This window comes from Phodopus roborovskii, unplaced genomic scaffold, assembly GCF_943737965.1.
Source record: "Phodopus roborovskii unplaced genomic scaffold, PHOROB, whole genome shotgun sequence".
Taxonomy (NCBI): domain Eukaryota; kingdom Metazoa; phylum Chordata; class Mammalia; order Rodentia; family Cricetidae; genus Phodopus; species Phodopus roborovskii.
The window spans coordinates 22,882,286-22,903,311 of NW_026125397.1; the positions used below are offsets into that span (position 1 = coordinate 22,882,286).

Sequence of the window (21,026 nt, forward strand, 5' to 3'; positions counted from 1 at the left end):
TTATTTTTAGCTTCATGAGATCCCATTTATTAATTTCCTTTCTTCATGCATACATTTTGGGGGCTATGTTCAGGGAGTCTTTCCTTGTGTCAGTGAGTTCAAGTGTATAATCCCCCCCCCCCCCCCCACCTAAACCACCTTTTCCTTAGTCAGGCTCAGGCTATCAGATTTTATTTCCAGGTCTTTGGTCCATGTAGAGTTTTATGTGGGGTGAGAGATAAGGTTCTAATTTCATTCTTCTCTGTGTAGTTTTCCAGTTTGACCAGCACCATTTGTTGAAGATGCTCTTTTCTCTAATGTGTTGTTGGCTTCTTTGTCAAAAGGAAGGTGGCTGTAGGAGTGTGGCTGTATTGTGTGCCTGCACTTCTATTCCATTGGTCAGTGTGTCTGTTTTTATACCCAGACCATGCTGGGTTTATTACTGTAGTGCCCTGGTCTGTTTTCTATTGTGAAAGGCCATGACCAAAAGCAGGTTGAGGTCACCCTGCCCTCAGATTGCGTCTCCAGACTACACTCCGCCGACCTCACAGTGCCTTAACTGCTCCTCTCTCCTCCTTCGTATGTTCCTCTCCCGTGCTGGGGTCAAAGGTGTGAGCTCTGTTTCTCTTTTAGACTGATTAACTCTCATGTAGCCCAGGGTGGCCTTGAACTCACAGAGATCCCTCTGCCTCTGTCTCCCAAGTGCTGGGGTTAAAGGTGAAGTTTTTGATATAGGTACTTAGTTGCTATAAACTTTCCTCTTAGACCGGGCTTCACTGTGACTCATAGATTTTGAAATATTATGTTTTTATTTTCATTCATCATTTCAGTTTTTGTTTTCTTCAAAAATTCAAACTTTTTTTCATACTTGGATTAACTTATTTCACTCATTTGTCTTCTCTTCTTTGAGTTGTTTGCATGGTGGTTTCTTCCATGCTACTTTCTATCTCATTACGATGAGATGTTCGTGTTTTGGGAGTGATATATTATTTTTGATTTTTGCATTACTTTTGTTTCTGTGTTGTATTTGTGGAGTTAGTTTGTTCATTGGGTTTTTCTTTTCTTTCTTTTGTATTGTCACCCTCTTTTAGCAGAGCTGTTTACAGTGTTTAGTAGTGGGCCGTTTCCTAGGAGTGTTCAGAGCTCCATTTCCTGTGCAATCTGGTTTTAGAGTATGCCGTCTCACACTTCTCTCTGGAAAAGTTTCTCCTGTTATTTTGGACTGGTCCTGAATCTCAAAGGCAGATAGGGAAGGGTCCCAGTCAGGCAGCTGACGAGGCTTTGGGACTCTGGGTCATATGTGGTAGCTAAAGGGCTTCTGGTGGAGGGAGGAAGACAGGCCAAGGGGAGGTGTCTATCCCTGGCAAGCTTTGGCAAGAGACAGGTAACCAGAATTGAGAGAATCAGAGAGAGAGAGAGAGAGAGAGAGAGAGAGAGAGAGAGAGAGAGAGAGAGAGAGCACAAGTTCATATCACGTGAATCCTTTTTTAATAAAAGTCTCAGTGTAAATATATTTGTGTTTTATAGGTTTAATATATAAAATACCTATAATATTTAAAGATTTCTGAAAAATCAATTTAAAAAGCCATCTAATTAAACATGGCCAAAAGCCCCAAACACATTTCTCCTTCCCCTAAAGTTTATTGCAAACACAACAAAAAGATGATATTCAACATTATATGAAGTATTTATCTCAGATTATTCTTTTATTAGTAAAAACTCTCAGGAGTCAGGTATTGAAGTAGATACCTGATAGATGCATGAGCGACAGAAAAACCAACGATCAGCTGACCCTGCCTTCCCACCTTCCTAGATGGAAAAGGCCCTGGAATCTTTCGAAGCCCCTCCCTATTCCTTTCTGTGATTCTCTGTCTTATTCTGGGTCCTCCGAAAACCATGGTTTATGCTGGTCAGCCTAACATGGACTCTGCCCTCTGATTCAAGGTTTAATTTTATTGGCAATCTCAGAGTGACAGTGTGAACAAATCTGCAACAATTATATAATAGGAAAGTTTTAATTAAAATCAGAGAGATCTACTCTACACACATGTCGTAAAAGGCCACACTTCAAAAGATTCATGATAACAAATGCTGGCCTGTGTGTTAAACCGTAGCAACGCTCGTTCATTGCTGATGGCAAATGTGAAATAGCACAATTCCATAGTCTCACAGCATTAACTGTACCTGTGCTGGGACTCAGCCATTGTTCACTTTGTTGCTTGCTCAAGTGCTTTAAAGTGTAAACCCACCAAATCTGAATGAATGTTTTTGTAGCAACTTTATTTATAGATACTAAAAATGTAAAACATACGTTCACTGAATAGAAGAATGTATCATATCACTAATTGTGTTATTTCTGGAATAAATTGTGTGCTTTTGTTTGTACATTAAGATAAAAATATATTTCCAGTTTCCTGCCAAATTTCCACTTGAAATTTATTGAGGCTCAGAATATTGTAGCAGTTTGAACTCTAAAAATATAGTTCTTTATTTTTAATGAGATATTAATTACATTTAACCGAACATTTCGATATATACTTTTATTATACTATGAAATTTTATAACTGTTACTCAAGTCAATTAATTGTAAACCTTTTTTTTCTACTCTTAGTTTGGAATTACTTCATTCAACTGTGCATGTGTAACCCTGTGTATCAGTGAATCTAAACATCTTTAGGTACTTTTACATGATTTGCAAATTATTTTACAAAGAGAACAGTTTTGTACAAATTATGCATGTAATTTCCCAGATATGGTGGCTCATACCTTTAATCCTAGCACTCAGGGTACACTGTTTGCCAGGCCTGTGAGTTTGAGGCTGTCCTAGTCTACATGAGGAGTTCTAGGTCAGCTAAGGCTTTGTAATGAGACGCTGTCTCCTGTGAGTAAATATGTAGATGGATTTATTACATAAAATAAAAAGTTTAAAAGGACAGTTTATTTAAATGTACCTTTCTTTTTCTAGGTGATACAGCACATGCAGCTGGATCATTCAAGGACCAGTTATCCGGAAATCCCTCTGCTGGTACTTTATTTAGGTGGGAAGAAGATGAAATACCAAGGTTAGCCGATGCCAGAGAAGGAAAGTTTTACGTGTGTGATCAGTTATTGTTGGTTACCATTACAGCTCAACCTGTTACTACATTGGTTCTTTTAAACATTTTTTTAAAAGTAAGCCTCGTTTTAAAATGAAGAAAAATAAAGACACAAGTCTCTGTATTGGTATAGAACAGGGATTCATACGTTTAAAGAGGAGGTGAAGGGGTGGGAGCGGGGACATGGCGAGCGGTAAAGGCGCCTGCTGCCAGATCTGACGGTCCTACACGGTAGAAGGAGAGAACAGATTCCCACGGGCTGTCACCTGACCTCTACATGTAATGGATGGCACACACTACACCTGCAATATAACACATAACGTATACACACCTGCACAATATAACACATAACGTACACACACCTGCACAATGTAACACATAACTTACACACACCTGCACAATATAACACATAACGTACACACACCTGCACAATATAACACATAACGTACACACACCTGCACAATATAACACATAACGTACACACACCTGCACAATATAACACATAACGTACACACACCTGCACAATGTAACACATAACGTACACACACCTGCACAATGTAACACATAACGTACACACACCTGCACAATGTAACACATAACGTACACACGCCTGCACAATGTAACACATAACGTACACACGCCTGCACAATGTAACACATAACGTACACACGCCTGCACAATGTAACGCATAACGTACACACACCTGCACAATGTAACACATAACGTACACGCACCTGCACAATATAACACATAACGTACACACACCTGCACAAGGTAACACATAACGTACACACACCTGCACAAGGTAACACATAACGTACACACACCTGCACAATGTAACACATAACGTACACACACCTGCACAATATAACACATAATGTAAAGTTAAATGTAGTTTTAAAAATAAAATTAAAAACGGCCCATGGAAACATACATAGTTATTACCTAACTAATAAAAGGGATCTGAAGCAGGTTATATTTCTTACCAGTATTGATCTTCGTCATGCAATCTAAATTGAGGTCTTGTATGTTATCAAGTTAAAAATTCAGTTATTATAAAATAATTTAAAATTGAAATGTCACATGTTTTAAAATTAAATAACCTTTAGGTTTCTAAATATTAAGGAGTTACAGAAATAATTACAAGACAAAATACAACTTGTTTAACTCTTTTGTTGATTATACTTTTTGTTAGTTGTAGTATATTCCAAATGCTTAGATTTTTCCTGTCGTAAAGCAGACATGTAATCACACCTTCCTAAATTATTAGTCAATAGCTTTTCTGTATAAAATTAAGGGATTTCTTTTTTGTCCTAAATAGATTTGCTCAAGTTGTCTCGAGCTTCTTATTGGTCACTGTGTTATTGGCAACATGGTTTTACTTTTCCTCCTTTTAACTACATGTATGTCACTCATTTTTTAAAAGGTTTTAAACGTGCATTTATTATCTGTTGGGTATGTCGCACATGCACAGAGATGAGAGGATAATTTGTTGGAGTCAGTTTACTCTTTCTACCATATATAGACATAGAACTCAGGTCATCAAGTTTGGTAGCAAGTGACCCGGTGAGCCATCCTGCTGGCCTAGATGTGTTTTTAAATTTATATTTATTATTTTAAACTATATTTATTAAGTGTAGTGTGTGTGTGTGAATGTGCGTGTGTGTGTAGTGTATGTCTGTGTGTAGTGTGTGTGTAGTTTATGTCTGCATAGTGTGTGTGTGGTGTGTGTAGTGTGTGTGTGCATGTGTACACACGTGTGGCTCTTACTAATTAGGTGAACAGCAAGCCCCAGAGAACTTCCTTTCTCCTCTTCCTCAGGGATAGAATTACAGACTAAGGATGCTACCCCCAGGTTTTTACACAGATAGTAGAGAACTGAACTTAGTTCTCATGTTTATGTGGTAAGCTGAGCTATCTCCCAGCTCACTGATTTTTTTTTATTTTTTCTTTTAGCATGTGTGAAGAATGGGGTGGGCTGCTAGTATTCATTGATGTTATCTTTTATTTTATATTAAGAAACTTATTCTTGGGTGATGGTGATACGTGCCTTTAATCCCAGCACTTGGGAGACAGAGGTAGGCAGATCTCTGGGTTTGAGGCTAGCCTGATCTATGTAGTAAGTTCTAAGACATTCAGGGCTTCACAGAAAAACCCTGTCTTGAAACAAACAAACAAACAAACAAATAAAAAACAAAGAAAACATTGGTTGAACTTAAAATGATAATGAAAGTACTTGTTTTGAGTGGTGGATGCAGTGTTATACTCCTGAGACTTGATAGGTTGAAGCACAAAGATTGGAAGATTGAGGCCAGATCAAGCTATTTAGTAAACCCTACCTGATAAACCAAACCAAAGATATATTGCTCTTAGGGCTTACCTAATTGCCCTGGTTTATTTTCAGTTGCTATGATAAAAGCCATGACCAAAGTAGCTTGGGAAGGAAGGACTTATTTCATCTTACAGCCCAGTAAGGAAGGAGAGTCAGGCAGGAGTTTGGATGCAAGAGCTGAAGCAGAACCACAAAGGTGTGCTGCTTGCTTCTTTGCTCTCTGCGGCTTCCTCAGCTTGTTCTTCTTATATAAGCCAAGATACCTGCCCAGAGAGCCACCACCCTGGCTGCTGGGCCAGGGATTTGCCCACCAGCTTGAGAGCCAGTCTTGGTCACTTCTAGATCACAGCTTCTGTGTGCCAACCCTGAGGAAACAGTGGGCAGGAGATTCTGTCTCTTTGAATGTGATGCTGGTCTCCTACCAGTCATAGCTGATTCCTTAGCCACCCCCTGTCCCCCAGCTAATCAGCCTCAGTTGTCCTAGAAAAGCAAAGATGTCATTTAGTAATGCTGATTTCCTGTTGATTACAGCTGATTCTTCAGCCCCACAGATTTTAATACAAAATATCACACCAACAGCCCTGATGGAGTCTTTGCTTCTCTGTGAAACTTGACAAGTGAGGCCCCCATTATCTGCATCTCTCTTAACATTTCTACCTTCCAACTTCCCACAAGAGCTTACTAAACTTTGAACATCCAATGCCCTTTCAAGCTCAGAGTTCCGAACACTTCTGCAGTCAAAGGAACACGATCAGGTCCATTGCAGGAACCTCCTTTCTAGTACCAATTTTTGTCCTAGTTGGTCACAGTAGCTGTGATAAACACTGACCAAAAACCACTTTGGGAAAGGAAGGCTTTATTTTATCTTTCAACTCTGTGATCACTGTCCATCACTGAGAAAAGTCGGGCGGGAACTAAAGCAGTGCCTGCCCATGCTTTCTTTCCGTGACTTGGTCAGCTTTCTTATGTAACCTAGGGTTCTCTGCCCATGGGTAGCACAGTGATACCAGTGATCACAGTGACAGGGACCTTCACATCAATCGCTGACTAAAATACCCCACAAACTTGCCTACAGAGCAGTCTGGTGGAGGTACCCTCTTTATTGGGGTTCCCTCTTAGATTACTCTAGTGTGTGTGAAGTTGACACAAAGCCACCATCACACGAATTTAGTTTCCATATTATAAAATTACTTAAGGTTTCTTTTCCACCTAAAGTTAAGAAAGATTCTCATTAAGTAATGGTAAAGTTTTTATTGCTCGAATATTCTGTCAGATTTTTTTTTTAAAGGTTTCAAGTAATAAGGGTAATTACTATCCCCCAAGTCTGCTTATTAACAATCTGAAACCTCATTCAGCAATCTTTCTTGTCAAGTCATAACACTATAATAAAGGTACATTGACTAGGGTTAAAATTGGAATTGTACTATAACATTTAATTTTAGATGTTTGTAAGAAGTCTTACTGTTTTTAAGAGTTCTACAAATTAGTTTAGGCAAGCTAGTGAAATTATTAACTCAGATGAAGGGGTAGGTTTCTTTTATACTGATTTGAGATGGTCTCACTGTGTAGTCCTGGAGAACCTGAGATTCACTATGTATGATTACACTTGTACTCATACTTTTCCTTCTGCATCCCTCAAGTGGGTTATAGATGCTCTTCACAACTCCCTGCTGGCTCTGTGTGTTTATTTGGTTGAGAGCCTGTCCTTTTTCTCCATAATGTTTACGTTATCTGAAAATCTGAGATTTCATTAAATACAAATAAAAGATAATGCCGGAAGCTTTCCCATAACTAGAATTGTTCACTCTCATTTCTCTCCCTAGTTCTAGCACATTCTTCTGGGAACCTGTATAAAAATATGGTGAATTATTTGATATCCCTTTATAAACATCACACAGGCCATAACAAGTAAGAGTTGTAAGAAGATGGGAATGCCAAGTCAGATGCTTTCCTTTACTTTCTGTCTTAAGTGGGAATTATCATGTGCCATGGTCATTCAGAATCATTTACTACAGTGATAAAGCTACATAAGTCATTAGTATAACTACAGTAATTCCACTCTGCCTTCCCTTTAGAATGATACAGAAGATTAATGCTTTAGACTCTGTGTGTGTGTGTGCGCGCGTGCACGCACATGTGCACGTGTACACACACACATGCGCACACACACGAAGTGGGGGATGTGTTTGTGGGTACGCAAGGTGGCCATAGGACAACTTAGGAGTCAGTTCTCATGCTGTTCCATGGGTTTGGTCTCAGAGATTGGACTCAGGCCGCCATGCTCGTAAGGCAAGCTGAATCAACCTGTAGGTATTTTTAGTTTATAAGTGTTTAAATTCTATCTGCCATGACTCTAATTAGTTGATCACCTATATTCAGAAATATTTAAAGAGGAACAGAAATATTTAAAGTGTAATTTCTGTTGTATTACTTATGAAATTTTAATAACCAAAATGAATTTTCTGCATTTACTTAATGACTCAAGCCTATTTTACTGAAAATATTTTTTATTTTGAGAACTTTTATCCCTTCTAGAAATACTTTGGGACTTTGAAATACTTTTGTAATAAAAGCAAAAACATAGTTACAAATTTCTATTTTCTAAGTATGGTGATGTCCACCTGTGATACTAGCACAAGGGAGGCTCAGCAGAAAGGTCAGGGATCCCGAGGCCAGCCTAGCCTATAATTCGCCATGTTTTGTCTTTAAAAACAACAAAAAATGCTGGGCATGGTGTTACACATCTTTAATCCCAGTACTTGGGAGGCAAAGCTAAGTGGATCTCTGATTTTGAAGCTGCCTGGTCTACACCCTGAGTTTCAGGATAGCCACGGGTTGTGTAGAGAGACACTGTCTCAAAAAGAAACAATTTTTTTCTTTTTTGATTGAGATTTTATATTTTTTCAGTGTTGCTGAGTCTTTATTCTCAAAGTACTAATCTTAATAATTCATTTTTATCAAAATTCTTACATTCTGCCAATATAATTCTTTAAAATTGCAAAACATATTAGTAGAAGAAGAAAATTATTGGCTATGAACTCTACTGTCTAGCACTTAAATCATGGCAAAGTGGATTTGGCCAATCTACTTTGTTTGTTTTCTAAAAGATAAAGGAATATGTTGTGATAAGTTAGCTTACTATATAGCCTACTGTAGAGATGGCACAAAGGTGCTGGGGTGTGTGTGTGTGTGTGTGTGTGTGTGTGTGTGTGTGTGTGATTTAACAAATTAATTTGTTTGTTCTGTTTTGTGGTGGGAGGATACTGTTAATGATCAGGGTCAGACCTCATCCCAGGCAGGCTTTCTACCATTGAGCTATACCACTAGCCATGACAAATTAATGTCCAATGTCCTACCAAATTTTCCTTAGGACAAGAATAGAAAATGACAGCTTCCTAATGTTTTTCTTAAATTATTTAAAAATAATATCCAATAAAATGTTAATAAAATCTGTATCACCTACTTTCAAGTAAAGTTATTAATCTTTCATTTTCATTTCATGCTCTGGCATGAAATCTGACATTTGAGACAAGCAGACTAGGGCCTGTACCAGGTTTCTGTGCACTCTGGGAGCAATGGACAGTTACATGGTCTCTTCCTGAGTGACAACCTAGTATAGTTCTCATAAAAGTACTATTGCCACTGTTCAACATTCATGTGGTTTATCACTGGAGTTGTTGTGAAACTTTGTAAATCATCTTCAGCTCAAGAGTAGCTAAGGACCAGCATGGTGACTCACTTGCCCATTTTTCAGTTGCTTACCTTCCCTTATCTGAAAAGCATATATGATTACAGGGGGAGATGCTTCTAGGCAACTTACTTTCTATATTCATAATTTTTAATGAGTTCTTATGTTATCCCTCTATGAACCATTTTCTTGGTCAGAGCCACATGCTGAACATTAAATTTTTCTTCCATATAAATGATTCAGGATATTTAGACCACATTTTACATGGCATCAATAGACTGTCCTTACAATTTTTCCTACCCTGTTATTAATCTATTCCTTACAGTGTATCATGAATAATCATGAATTCGTTCATATCCTCATGTCTTCTATTACTTCCAAAACATAAATTTCTGCGTAAGAAAAAACTCTCAGATCCTCGGCAGCAACAACAATGATTTGGGAAGCTGTGGCAGCACAGTTACTGTACTCATTGATACTATTTCTTTTCAGCTCTTTATTACTGGAAGGTGTTGAACCTCAGAGCACATGTGAATTAGAAGTGGATGCTGTAGCTGCTGACATCTTAAACAGGCTGGACGTTGAGGGTACGCACACAGTTTTTCTTAATATGTGTTTTTCTTGGTGAAGCATAATGATGGAAGTAGGGTCGACGCTGAGAGGGTTCTATAGAAGGAGAAGGCAGGGTGTTGTAAGTGTGCCGCCTGTCCCCGATGAGAGGGTATGCTGGTCAGCTTTCTTCTGCATTGACAAACACCAGGGGAAACCTTCTTAAGGAAAGACCTGTTTGGGCTTCTCGGTTTCTGAGTTTTCAGTCCATGGTCATCTGGCTCCACCACTTCCAGGGTTATGGTGAGTCATGGCAGAAGGGCATGATGAGCAAAGTTGTTCACGTCACAGAAGCTAGGAATCAAATCAGACAGCAAGGGGCCGAGACAAGATAAATCCCTCAGCACTCCTTCTCCCCTGACATACTTGCTCCAACTGTGCCCACTCCTAAGAGCCCTTTCAGCTCTGAAATAAACGGGTCCTTTCATCGGTTAACTTAGTGCCCTCATAATCCAGTCACCTCTGAAGCGTAGCTGTCAGCCCGGGTCCAAGCATTCAACACACAACCCTTGAGAAAACCCTTCATGTCGGATCACAATAGGCAGTCATTTGCTCATTTTTGTTTCCATCTCTCTGCATGACCATGTTACCTAGATATGAAACCGAGTGACACTGAATAACAATATATAGGCAGTATGACATGGAGAGAAGCTTCAGACTTACTGCATCTCATCAGATATTTGAATTTTCTCCCTCGCTGATTTCTTTCAGTCATTTAAGGGGGGGTGGGGAAGCCAGAAAGGAAGCAACATGATAAACTTAGATTTGGGATAATTTGTCCATTATAGTGTACACAGTGTTTTTTCTTTCTTCTTCTTCTTCTTTTTTTGAGACAGGGTTTTTCCTCTGTAGCTTTGGATGTTGTCTGGAACCTAGTGGAATAGTCTGGCCCTGAACTCACAGACATCCATCTGCCTCTGCCTCCCAAGTGCTGGGATCAAAGGCATATGCCCCCACTGCCTGGCTATAAGTGTTTTTCTTAAAAGATAATATTAATATTGTTGTATATGGTAGTGTATGCCTTTAATGCCAGCACTGAGAAACGTAAGCAGACAGATCTCTATGAATCCCAGACCAGCCTGGATTACATAATGAATTCCAGGCCAGTCAGGGATACACACTAAGACTCTGCCCCACCCCAAAAAAGTATTTATTAAAGCTTAGAGGGTTTATAGAAAGAATGTTTCACTTTGACCCTTGTAGTTTTGTGATTGCAGCTCAAATTGGTGGAAACCCCGGGCTGCAGGCCATATGGGAAGATGAAAAGCAACGGCGAAGAGACAGAAATGAAAGCTCGCAAATCAGCCAGCCTGAATCACAAGGTATGAGCCTGGTAATGCTCTAACGACTTAAGGAAGTATTGGAAAAAGATAGTCATTGAGTTTCCCTTAGCACCAGATTTTATTTCTTAAATTACCTTTAATTTTTTTCATACTTATTGTCATTGCTGTACAACCAATAAACCTTTAATAACGTTCCACCCTTTATTGTTATCTCTGTGTGTTCTTGGTTTTTGAGTACCTTATCTTCTTGCCATAACAGTTCGCTGTTCCTTTTTCTTATTTTACTATGTTCTTCTCTTCATTATTTCCAAATAAAATATTGAAAGCCATGGATCTCAGCTTAGAAACACCATTTTATTTGTTCTGCTTTGGAAGTGTCAGCTGTGGAATAACTGTCCTCACTGTTTTCTGAAAAGTCATATAAACCCTTACCTTGATCAACATGTACAACTCTGAGGAAAATATTCATTTATTACTGAATGTTGGTATATTCTGAAAGAATTTGAAAGTTCCGATGTCACAGAATATAGCAGCAAAACTTTAAAGATAAAAGTGTAAAGTACTGGAGAGATGGCTCAGAGGTTAAGAGCACTGACTGCTCTTCCAGAGACCCTGGGATCAATTCCCAGCCCCCACACGGCAGCTCCCAGCTCTGTGAGTCCAGGATCCTATCTCCTCACACAGATAAACGTGCAGGCAAAACACCAATGCACATAAAATACAAATAAGTAAATATTTTTTACAGAGTGTAAAGGATGACTCAGAAAACAAATATTATAAGTCTACTGAAGTCCAATTAAAAATTTTACATTTCAGTGTTATATCTAAAGTGCCAAAAATGTTTTGATAAAACTTAAGTGTCCTGTTATGCCTTTTAAAATAGAAATATGTTTTACAAAGGAGAAAATTTCTAATTTTGAATATATGTTGTTTGTGAGTAGAGAGCAATTTTTTTTCTATTTTGTTTTGTTTTACTTGAAGTGATAATAAATTCTTAATTTCATTGTTTAATAACATCCATTTTTCTTTTGTATGATTCTATAACAGAACTTTGTTGTGAAATGTGGGTTAAGAGAAAATAAGAAATTGCTGTATTGTTTTTCAAAGCTCCTTAAGGAGAAAGGTAAAGTATTTCACTCATTTGCTATCTAATGCATCTTTCAAATTTAAAGATTGCAGATTCGTGCCAGCAACAGAAAGTGAAAAACTATTTCAGAAGAGACTTCAAGAAATTCTCAAACAGAATGATTTTTCTGTGTAAGTGGTTATTTATTACAGAGCTGAGAGCTAATTTTATTGCTTTATTACATAGTTGTTATATTTAAAAGTTATGTTTTAATTAAGCAGAACATTATCAGGATCTGTGGACTACAACAATGGATCCCAAGAGTTCTCTGCTGAATTAACATTGCACTCTGAGATTCTTTCTCCTGAAATGCTTCCGTGTACACCAGCCAACATGATAGAAGTCCACAAAGATGCAGATTTGAGCAAAGGTGAGATTATCTGAGTATCTTTCAGCTGAACAGAAAATACTAAAACAAACATCATTACATTGGACATTTAAGTTACTGTTTGACCATTTCCTAGTTTCTTTGTTTGGCTTTCTCCTGTTTCCTGTTCTTTTACCCTTTCTATGTCTTGAAAGATAAACACAAGGCTAAAGTTGCTGTAAACTGTTACAATGTAAAATTTTGTGACAAGTTTTTTATATATGTATATTTATAATATGTGCTGTTGCTTACCATTTCAAATTTTATAAAAACGATGTTGTACTTGGCATAGATTAAGCAACATGCCTTTACATTCAAAATTTTGTAATTTTTAAACAGATAATGAGAAATAAGCTACAGAGCATAAAATTCACCCAGTTTAAACACATAATTACTCCATATGTTCTAACTTTAGGAAATATCAATCAACCTATAGGCTTTCTCATTGTTGGTCATGACCATTCCCAGCTCTGACTCCCAAATAATCATTTCCTTAGACGCTTGTCCGTCTACATTTCTGGATATGTCATTTAAATGAAATCATACAATATGGGTTTTTACTTCTTTCACTTAGCAAAACCTTTTAGGGTTTATCTATGCTGTGGTGATTATCAATACTTCATTCCTTTTATTACCAAATGCTATACTTATTAGTTCATTTATTAGTTGGTGGATATTACAGTTGCTTTCACATTTGATTGATAAAAATAATGTTGCTATGAAAATAAAAAATATGAAATTTAACATAAGTGTCGTAAGAAGAATTATAAAATACTAGAAATAGCAGCAAATAAACTAGTTGCAAAGTAAACTTTAATGTAAAAATTGTCTTTGAAGACGGGAGACTATTAAAGTAATGCTTAGGTAAACATGTCTTTGTATGAACATGTTTTCATTTCTTTTTAGTAGATAGCAGTGATTGGAATTTGTACAAAGTGTGATATTTTTGTGTTTAGTTTTTAAATGAAATGCCAAATGGTTTTCCATAGTGGGTGTACTATTTTATATTCCTAACAAAATTATTTAAGGCTTCCTATAATTTAGTGTTTTTATTTTACACTTGATACTATCTCTTTAGTACTATGGAATCTGAAATGCTATCTCATAGAGATTTAATTTTTATTTCCTTTGTTTCTAGTAGAGATTATATTTTTATATCAACATCTTAATTGAAATTTGTCATTGTTTATTCATTTTAGTCACTGACTAATGTTTTACTTTAATAACTGTTTCTTTACAAGTATTAGATCACTTTCACTTATGCCTAGGGCTTTATCTGCCTCCGTAATGGCTTTGTGCAAGTCTTTCTTTACAGAATATATATGTATAGCTAGATAATAGGATGCATGCAAAAATATAGCTTGTATGAAATTGAAATGTAGGAGAATAATGAAGGTTTGTTGATTATTCACTTTGTTTCATATGTAGTGTTTTTAGGCAGGAGGACCCTAGAGAACATTAGAATGTGCTAAATTAAATAATAGATACAAGTGAAATATTAAAAAAAAATTTATGCTGCTATAGTTCTTTGAAATGGCATTCATTTCCTTATTTTAATCTTCATTTTCTCATGACCAGTGAATTGAAACAAATTAAAGGCCATATGGGTTTCTTTATTTAATAATTGATTTTAATGTGTTTTGCCCATTTCCCATAAGGTCATTGATTTTTTTTTTTTTTTTTTTTTTTAAAGGTAGGGGTGTGTGTGTGCATGCACGCGTGCATGTGTGTATGTGTGTGTGTGTGTGTGTATGCATGTATTTACGTATGCATGTCTTTGTGTGAGTGTGTATAGGTCCCCACAGAGACCAGAGTAGGGCGTTGCGTCTTCTCAAGCTGAAGTTTCCAGGAGGTTGTAAACTGGCTGTTACAGTTTCTGGGAACTGAATTCTGATCATCTGAAAGAACATTCCGGACATAACTGCTGAACCATCTTTCAAGTCCTGGTCTATTATAAGGAGTTCCTTATATTTTGTAGATAATAAAACATTCTTCAATTTTTGTTAAACTCGTGTGATTGATTAAGATGTTCCTGTGGCTTTTTTTTTTTTTTATTTTTACTGCATTTTTATTTAATATGTTTTGCTAAAATTTCAGAATTTTAAAGTAGATTTACACTGTACTATCCCATAACTTAACCCAATTTCTGTGTCGTATAAGCTGATAGCTTAGAGCCTCGCCTTTCCCTCAATGCTTTCCCTCAATGCTCTTGCATTCATTGTCGTCTTAAGGTAACGCGAGGCATAAAGTAGAAGATGCACTTATTAATGAAGAAGCAATTTTGAACCTCATGGAAACTAGTCAGACTTTCCAGCCTTTGACTCAAAGACTGAGTGAGACACCGGCTTTCAGTAAGTAAATGTAGCATGTTTTAACCAAAGCGAATTTCTATTTTTTTTTTATTTTTCCTTTGATTATTAAGAAGTAAACATTTTATATTTAGTAAGTACTGAGTATAAAAATTAAGCATCACATGAAATCAAGTAGTTTTGTGTTTTCTGCATAGTTTTTCCTTAAAAAAATCAGCTATGAAAGAAAGCCTTTTCTTGTAGCTCTACATAGGAGTAAAGCAAATTTTATTTTTCTCTTTTCCATGTGTGTAGTATGTATACATATGTACATGTTTTTACGTGTGTAGGGATAAGCAAGCATGTGTGTGTACATGCATCTGGAGGCCCCATGTCAGAAACCATCCTTAAATGTTCTTCAATCTTAATCACTGAGGCAGAGTCTGTCACATCCAAAGGGGAACCTTCCCCTGTCTCCACCTTCCAGGGCAAGAATTACAGGTGGGTTGCTCCACCCACCAGTTTTTATATGGGTTTTTGAGGATCTAAACTCTGGTCCTTACACTTGCAAAGTAAGCACATTGACTACTGTGTGAGCTCCCAAATACATGCATTTTAAAACAATACTGTAGATGAAGCATAGTAAAGTGATGATGGTTTACTGTACTACGAGGAGATTTACATGCAAGCCATTGAATTTGATGTAGTGTAGCACATGACTGTTATTTCTGAGTGTTGTTGCATCACCTTAAATGCCTTTTAATGATCATAAGCCATTTATACATTATGTTTCTTGTTTTGCTCGCTATTATTAGTATAATATCAGGTATGATTCCCACCTCCATCTAATGCCCGCTCTACATTTTCATCTAAGTGGAATGTAAGCTGACTGACTGGTTGTGGGCAATCCCAAAGTCATTGTACATACTTATTTAAAAACATTTTGCATAAGGAACTTTTTAACTTTTAAATGAATAATCAAATTTTAAAAAGAAATCGTCCTGTGAGGTTGTGATCTCAAATATATTTCTCTAGTTGAATAATTAGTACATATACCAAATGTAGCGAAACAAATGTTAAGAGAGGACATAGAAGAATTTAAGAAATTGAAAACAGAGTGAGTGGCAGATCCCTAATTCATAAGTTGTTCCAGTGGCAGATATGAGTCCAACAGTTTAAGTGTCAGCAAAGCTCTAAAAGAATGAGGCAGGAAAAATGAAAACTAATTGTAATTTTAGGTTTAAGAAGTAAACACTATCAAAGCAAGCTGTAAGCAATTATTTTCATTTTGTATTACATCTGTTAACATGACTGAAATGTTTCTGTTGGAGGATGACATATGTCCAGGTGTTCATGGAGCCAGAAGAGGATATCAGATCCCCTGATGCTTACAGGCAGTAGGTTCTGGGAAACAAAGTCAGGCCCTCTGCAAGAGAGTTATGTGCTTTTAATCACTGGGCCATGTCTCCAGCCCCTCCCTGAGCCTAATTCTTAAACATTAACAAAGAAAACATAAAACTTGGTATTTTAGTGAATGGAGAATGTTAACTTGCCTCATTCTATAGAGAGAAGAGTTGTGTAACAGACTGGGAGGGGGTGTTTTAATGTCCTTTTAAAACATTTACCAAGGTGCATTATTGTATTTGTGCAACCTGTACTATTTTCCAATTTCAGAACATTTTTATCATCCCCAGAAAATCCATGTACTCCTTAGCAACAATGGGCAAACATTCTCTTTTACTAAGTTTATCTAACTAGAACATTCTATATAAATGGAATCATTCAAACAATTCCCTATATCTGGCTGCTTTTAATTAGCATAATATTCTCAAAGTTCATCCGTGCTATAGCTTATGTCAGTGCTTTTATTACCTTTTTCTTGATCAGTAGTATTCTATTTATTTCATAATACATTTGATTATCGGTTGATGTGTATTTTGTTTTTTTCTAATTTGGGGGTATTGTAAATATTATGACATGTTTATTCATGGAATAATAAGCTTTTGTGGAATTATCTTCATCACTAGCCATATTTACAACAGGATATTGATAACCTAGAGTATATGTAGAACACAAATAATTAAATTCTTAAGGGAGGTGGGGACCGGAGAAATGGCTCATCAGTCAAGAATGCTTTTGCTACTCTTCCATCATCCCAGGTTCAGTTCCCAGCACTCACACAACAGCTTCCAACAACATATGTGGTGCTCTCTTCTGACCTTCATGAATACCAAGCATGCCTGTGGTGCACACACATACATGCATACATGCTAATATTTATACACACAAAACAAAAATAAGTCTTAAAGAAGTCAATACCTAAGCAAATGAGTCAGTTCTCAACAGGAGAAATTTAAGTGACCAGTGAGTGTACAGGGAACGTCTTCAATGTCAGCCATCAGAATTACCCTGAGATGATGCCTTATCCCAGGCAGAACCTCTGCCATCAAGGGAACAAACTTCTGTTGGGCCTGAGGCAGGAGGACAGAAAGTGTGAGGCCTGCCAGGGTGACAGAGACTTTAAGAAAGAGAAGAATAGAAAGATACAAGAGGAGGAGTGTAGCTCAGGGGCACTGAGTGCCCCCCACCCCACCCCCCTGCCCCCCGCAGCTGAGGCCCTGAGCTCACATACCACTCAAATACGGAAGTCAGACCAGTCTAAATGTCAAAGAGAGAAAGAAAATGTGGTTTAGTTATGCACAGTGCTTTTGTTTGTCTGTTTGTTTTTGAGCCATAAAGAACTCAATTGTGAGATGGAAAGATGGCTACAGTTAAGAGCATTCGGCTGCTCTTTCAGAGGACGCAGGTTTGGGTCCTAGAACCCAAATGTCAGACTTGTTTTTAATTCCTATCCCAGAGTACCCAACCCCCACTTCCGCCCTCTTGTTTGACTGCTGACACACATCCCAAGTACCCATGCACATGAAGTCAGACAAATAGTTTTAATGAGTGTACAGTTAAAGCGCTTGCCATTTGCCATGCGAGCAAGAGAAGTGGCACCCAAGCCCTCAGGGCCCACATCAGTGCCGGGGGGTGGGGGGGGGTGGGGGGGCGTGTGTGTCACAGGCTGCACTTAGAGCCCTGTCCTGAGGAGGTAGAGGATGCGCCCCAGGAGTAAGCTGGCGGCTAATGAGACTAGCCTTATCAGTGAGCTCTGGGTTTGATTAGGAGGACTGCCTCAGCATGGCCTGGTGGCCCAAACTCCTAGTCCTAGCCCTTGGGAAGCATAGGCAACCTGATCTACATGATGAATTCTAGGAGTCCTGTCCCAAAGAAAATAAAATCCTTGCGTCAGTGTATTTTTTTATATTAGTTGCCATTTGCATTTCTCCTTTCGTGAACTAATTCATTTCCCTAGTTATTGACTAATTTCTTTTTTTAGCATTTATTTTAATTCTCTATATTTTCTTGGTATCAATCCCATTTTATAAATAACTGCAATGGAAAGCTATTTCTATGAAAGCTAATGTAGAAATGAAATTGAGAGATTCCCAACATCAACCTTAGGCCTCTACTTGCACATGCGCAGGGAGGTGATGTGCAGGCGTCTGAAAGACATTGTGTATTTCTCATGCTGACCCAGATAGTCACTACAAGTAAAACTGTAAAACCATCAAAATATTTTCAAGTTTTCTTGCGTGTACATGTGGTAGTGGAATTAATAGGTTATGTAGTGTGGATGTAGGTGGAAAATAAACTCAGTTTCTCCTAAATTCCTAACCATAACAGTCAAGACAGAATATGTTTGTGACTAGATGTGTAGGCAATTTTTCCCATATACCTGGCAAGCAGTTGGTTCTGGAATGGATAACACTTGGATGTTCTCTAATTCAATTCATTTCTAACCCTTATCTACTTGGAGACTATGTTAGATTTCACAGGAAAGGACCTCTATACTCCTTTCTCAGGCTCAATTAATTTTATTGAGCAGATCACCAAACTACGGCAAGCAGATTTATTACTGAATTATAAAGCCTGTTGCGGAGGTTACCAGTAAGCCAGAGCCAGTGGGTGTAGTGAGGGACGAGAGAAGAGGCCCAGTGTCTCCATGTCATCTGTACCAGGCTCTGGGGGATCTCCTGTGTTGTCTACCCAGACGCCCTCAAAAGTGAGCTCTTCTTTGAGTTTTGAGGGTTTGCACTCCCACCATTTTCTGTTATTTCCTTATTTAAACTTTCTGAAATGTACATTTTACACATTGAGAATATTCCCCATATACCTGCTAACTCCCTCTTCTTACCTCTCCTTGCCTTCCATCTAATTTCGAGTCATGTACACATATGTACACATACATGTTTGATTTTATGTACCTGTATATAATCTCTGAACCCAAAATGAAAACAGAATTGCAGTTATTTGGGTTTTGTGGATGCCTCATTATGTGGGCATGACTCATGGACCAACTGTGATTCGCTCACCCATCAGCCACTCTGTGCTGCCCTGAAGGCTGGAGGATGGATGAGCCTTGAGTGTCAACTCTCACCCTGCCTTCCTCTTTCTGGTTCCAACACTCAGCCTGTCTCATTTAGCATATTACAGGACATTGTTTCAAGATACAAGTATTTAGAGACATTTTTACAACCTGTGCAGCAGTAATGAAGATTTCAGGTTCATCACAGCCTTTTCAACACTTGACACTATGTGACTTTTAACTTTAAGAATCTGAGTATATATGGTATTGTTTCATAAAAATTAGACTGTAAACTGCTTTTTAAAACTTTCTTATGTATCTCAACTAGATTTTATTTGACTATCCTGTGAGTAAAGTTTTAGTGTAGGATAAGATGTTTACATGTATGCATACTTATTATACTTAATTGGCTATCATTGATGTGAATATGTTTACCAGTTATGGCCATATTTTCTTTTGTTCTCTCCATACCTAAGTAAGTTTGGGCAACTCTTCAAAAATACCCGTCCCTGGATCCTCCCTCAGAAATTATCATTTAGTAGATGTGAAGTGGAATCTGACAGTCTTTTTAATGAGGTCACTACATTCTTCTTATTCAGATGTCCTAAGGAGCTCATTTTGATGAGAGGGCTACATCATCAACATTTGTGGCTGTGTACCAATTTTATTGTTTTTAGTATGTGTCAGCATCTATTGTGTTGTTTCATAATTGGTCTCAATTATTAATCATTTAGAAATTTTCAGCTATTTGTTGGTGATTGATGTGCTTGTTTTATAGTGGACAGTAGTCCTGATGAAGCGCTGGTACGTCTTCTTGCTGGTTTGGAAAGTGATGGATATCAAGGAGAAAAGAATAGGATGCCATTACCATATCACTCCTTTGGAGACTCTCAAAATCCCCAAAATAGTGATGATGAAGAAAATGCACCACAGATTGAAAAAGAGGAAATGGAGCTTAGTTTGGTGATGTCCCAGAGATGGGATAATGATATTGAAGAACACTGTGCCAAAAAAAGGTGATTTTCTTAAGTTATTTCAGTTACTCTAATAGATACTTTTTGTCACTGCTGTACTTGAGTAGAAAATTATTTATTATTCATACTGTAAAAATGCCTTGTGAACTAAATTGACCTTCATGTAGCATATATTTAATAGTTCAAGAAAATAATCTGCTTCATTTTAAAAGATCAAGCTTAGAAACCATCTGTTTTGTATACAGTATTGACACATGTGAAGGAACAATCAGTAAAATGGAAGCTTTCCTTCCACAGAGCATGAAAAGAGTAGCTCCCTCTGAGAGTAACTGTGAAGGAATCTAAATAGCAGTGTACAGTGTCAGCTTAAAAATAAGAAGTGGCTTTCTGTTCTGATTAGACTGAATGGTTAAATACTAAACATGAGCAAACAGTGTGACATGTGCCTTTAATACCAGCCAAGGCTACATAGTAAGCCTATCTCAACATAGTCTGAGAAGCAAACACTCTGGTTTACTTTAAAAAGTCAGTAAGAACTGGATGTGACAGTGCATGCCTTTAATACCAGGACTCATGAAGCAAAGGCAAGTGGATCTCTGTGAGTTAGAGCCGTCCTGATCTACATAGTAAAATTCTAGGCCAGCCAGGATTACAGTATATAAGACCATGCCTTTAAAAAAAGAAAAGGCTAATGTTTTAGCCAGGGTACTCCAAAGGGACAGAACTGATGGAAGGAATATATATTTGTAATAGCCGTATATAATGTATCATATGAAAGGGGATCCATGAGATTGCCTTGCTGGATACAGTCTAGGTCATCTGAACAATGGCCATCTTACAGTGGAGAAGCCAAGAATCTGGTAGTTGCTCAGTC

At 37.6% G+C, this 21,026-nt stretch overlaps 1 protein-coding gene across 1 annotated transcript in view; it reads left to right on the top strand.

The window, feature by feature from the left end:
- Nucleotides 1-21,026, top strand: part of Rev3l (REV3 like, DNA directed polymerase zeta catalytic subunit) — a 133,915-nt gene that overhangs the window by 56,067 nt on the left and 56,822 nt on the right. Inside the window, exons 5-11 of the mRNA XM_051175551.1 lie at nucleotides 2,945-3,041; nucleotides 9,587-9,681; nucleotides 10,921-11,025; nucleotides 12,159-12,243; nucleotides 12,334-12,482; nucleotides 14,711-14,830; nucleotides 19,957-20,194. Coding sequence (XP_051031508.1) covers nucleotides 2,945-3,041; nucleotides 9,587-9,681; nucleotides 10,921-11,025; nucleotides 12,159-12,243; nucleotides 12,334-12,482; nucleotides 14,711-14,830; nucleotides 19,957-20,194 — 889 coding nt within the window. The remainder of the gene's footprint in view (nucleotides 1-2,944; nucleotides 3,042-9,586; nucleotides 9,682-10,920; nucleotides 11,026-12,158; nucleotides 12,244-12,333; nucleotides 12,483-14,710; nucleotides 14,831-19,956; nucleotides 20,195-21,026) is intronic.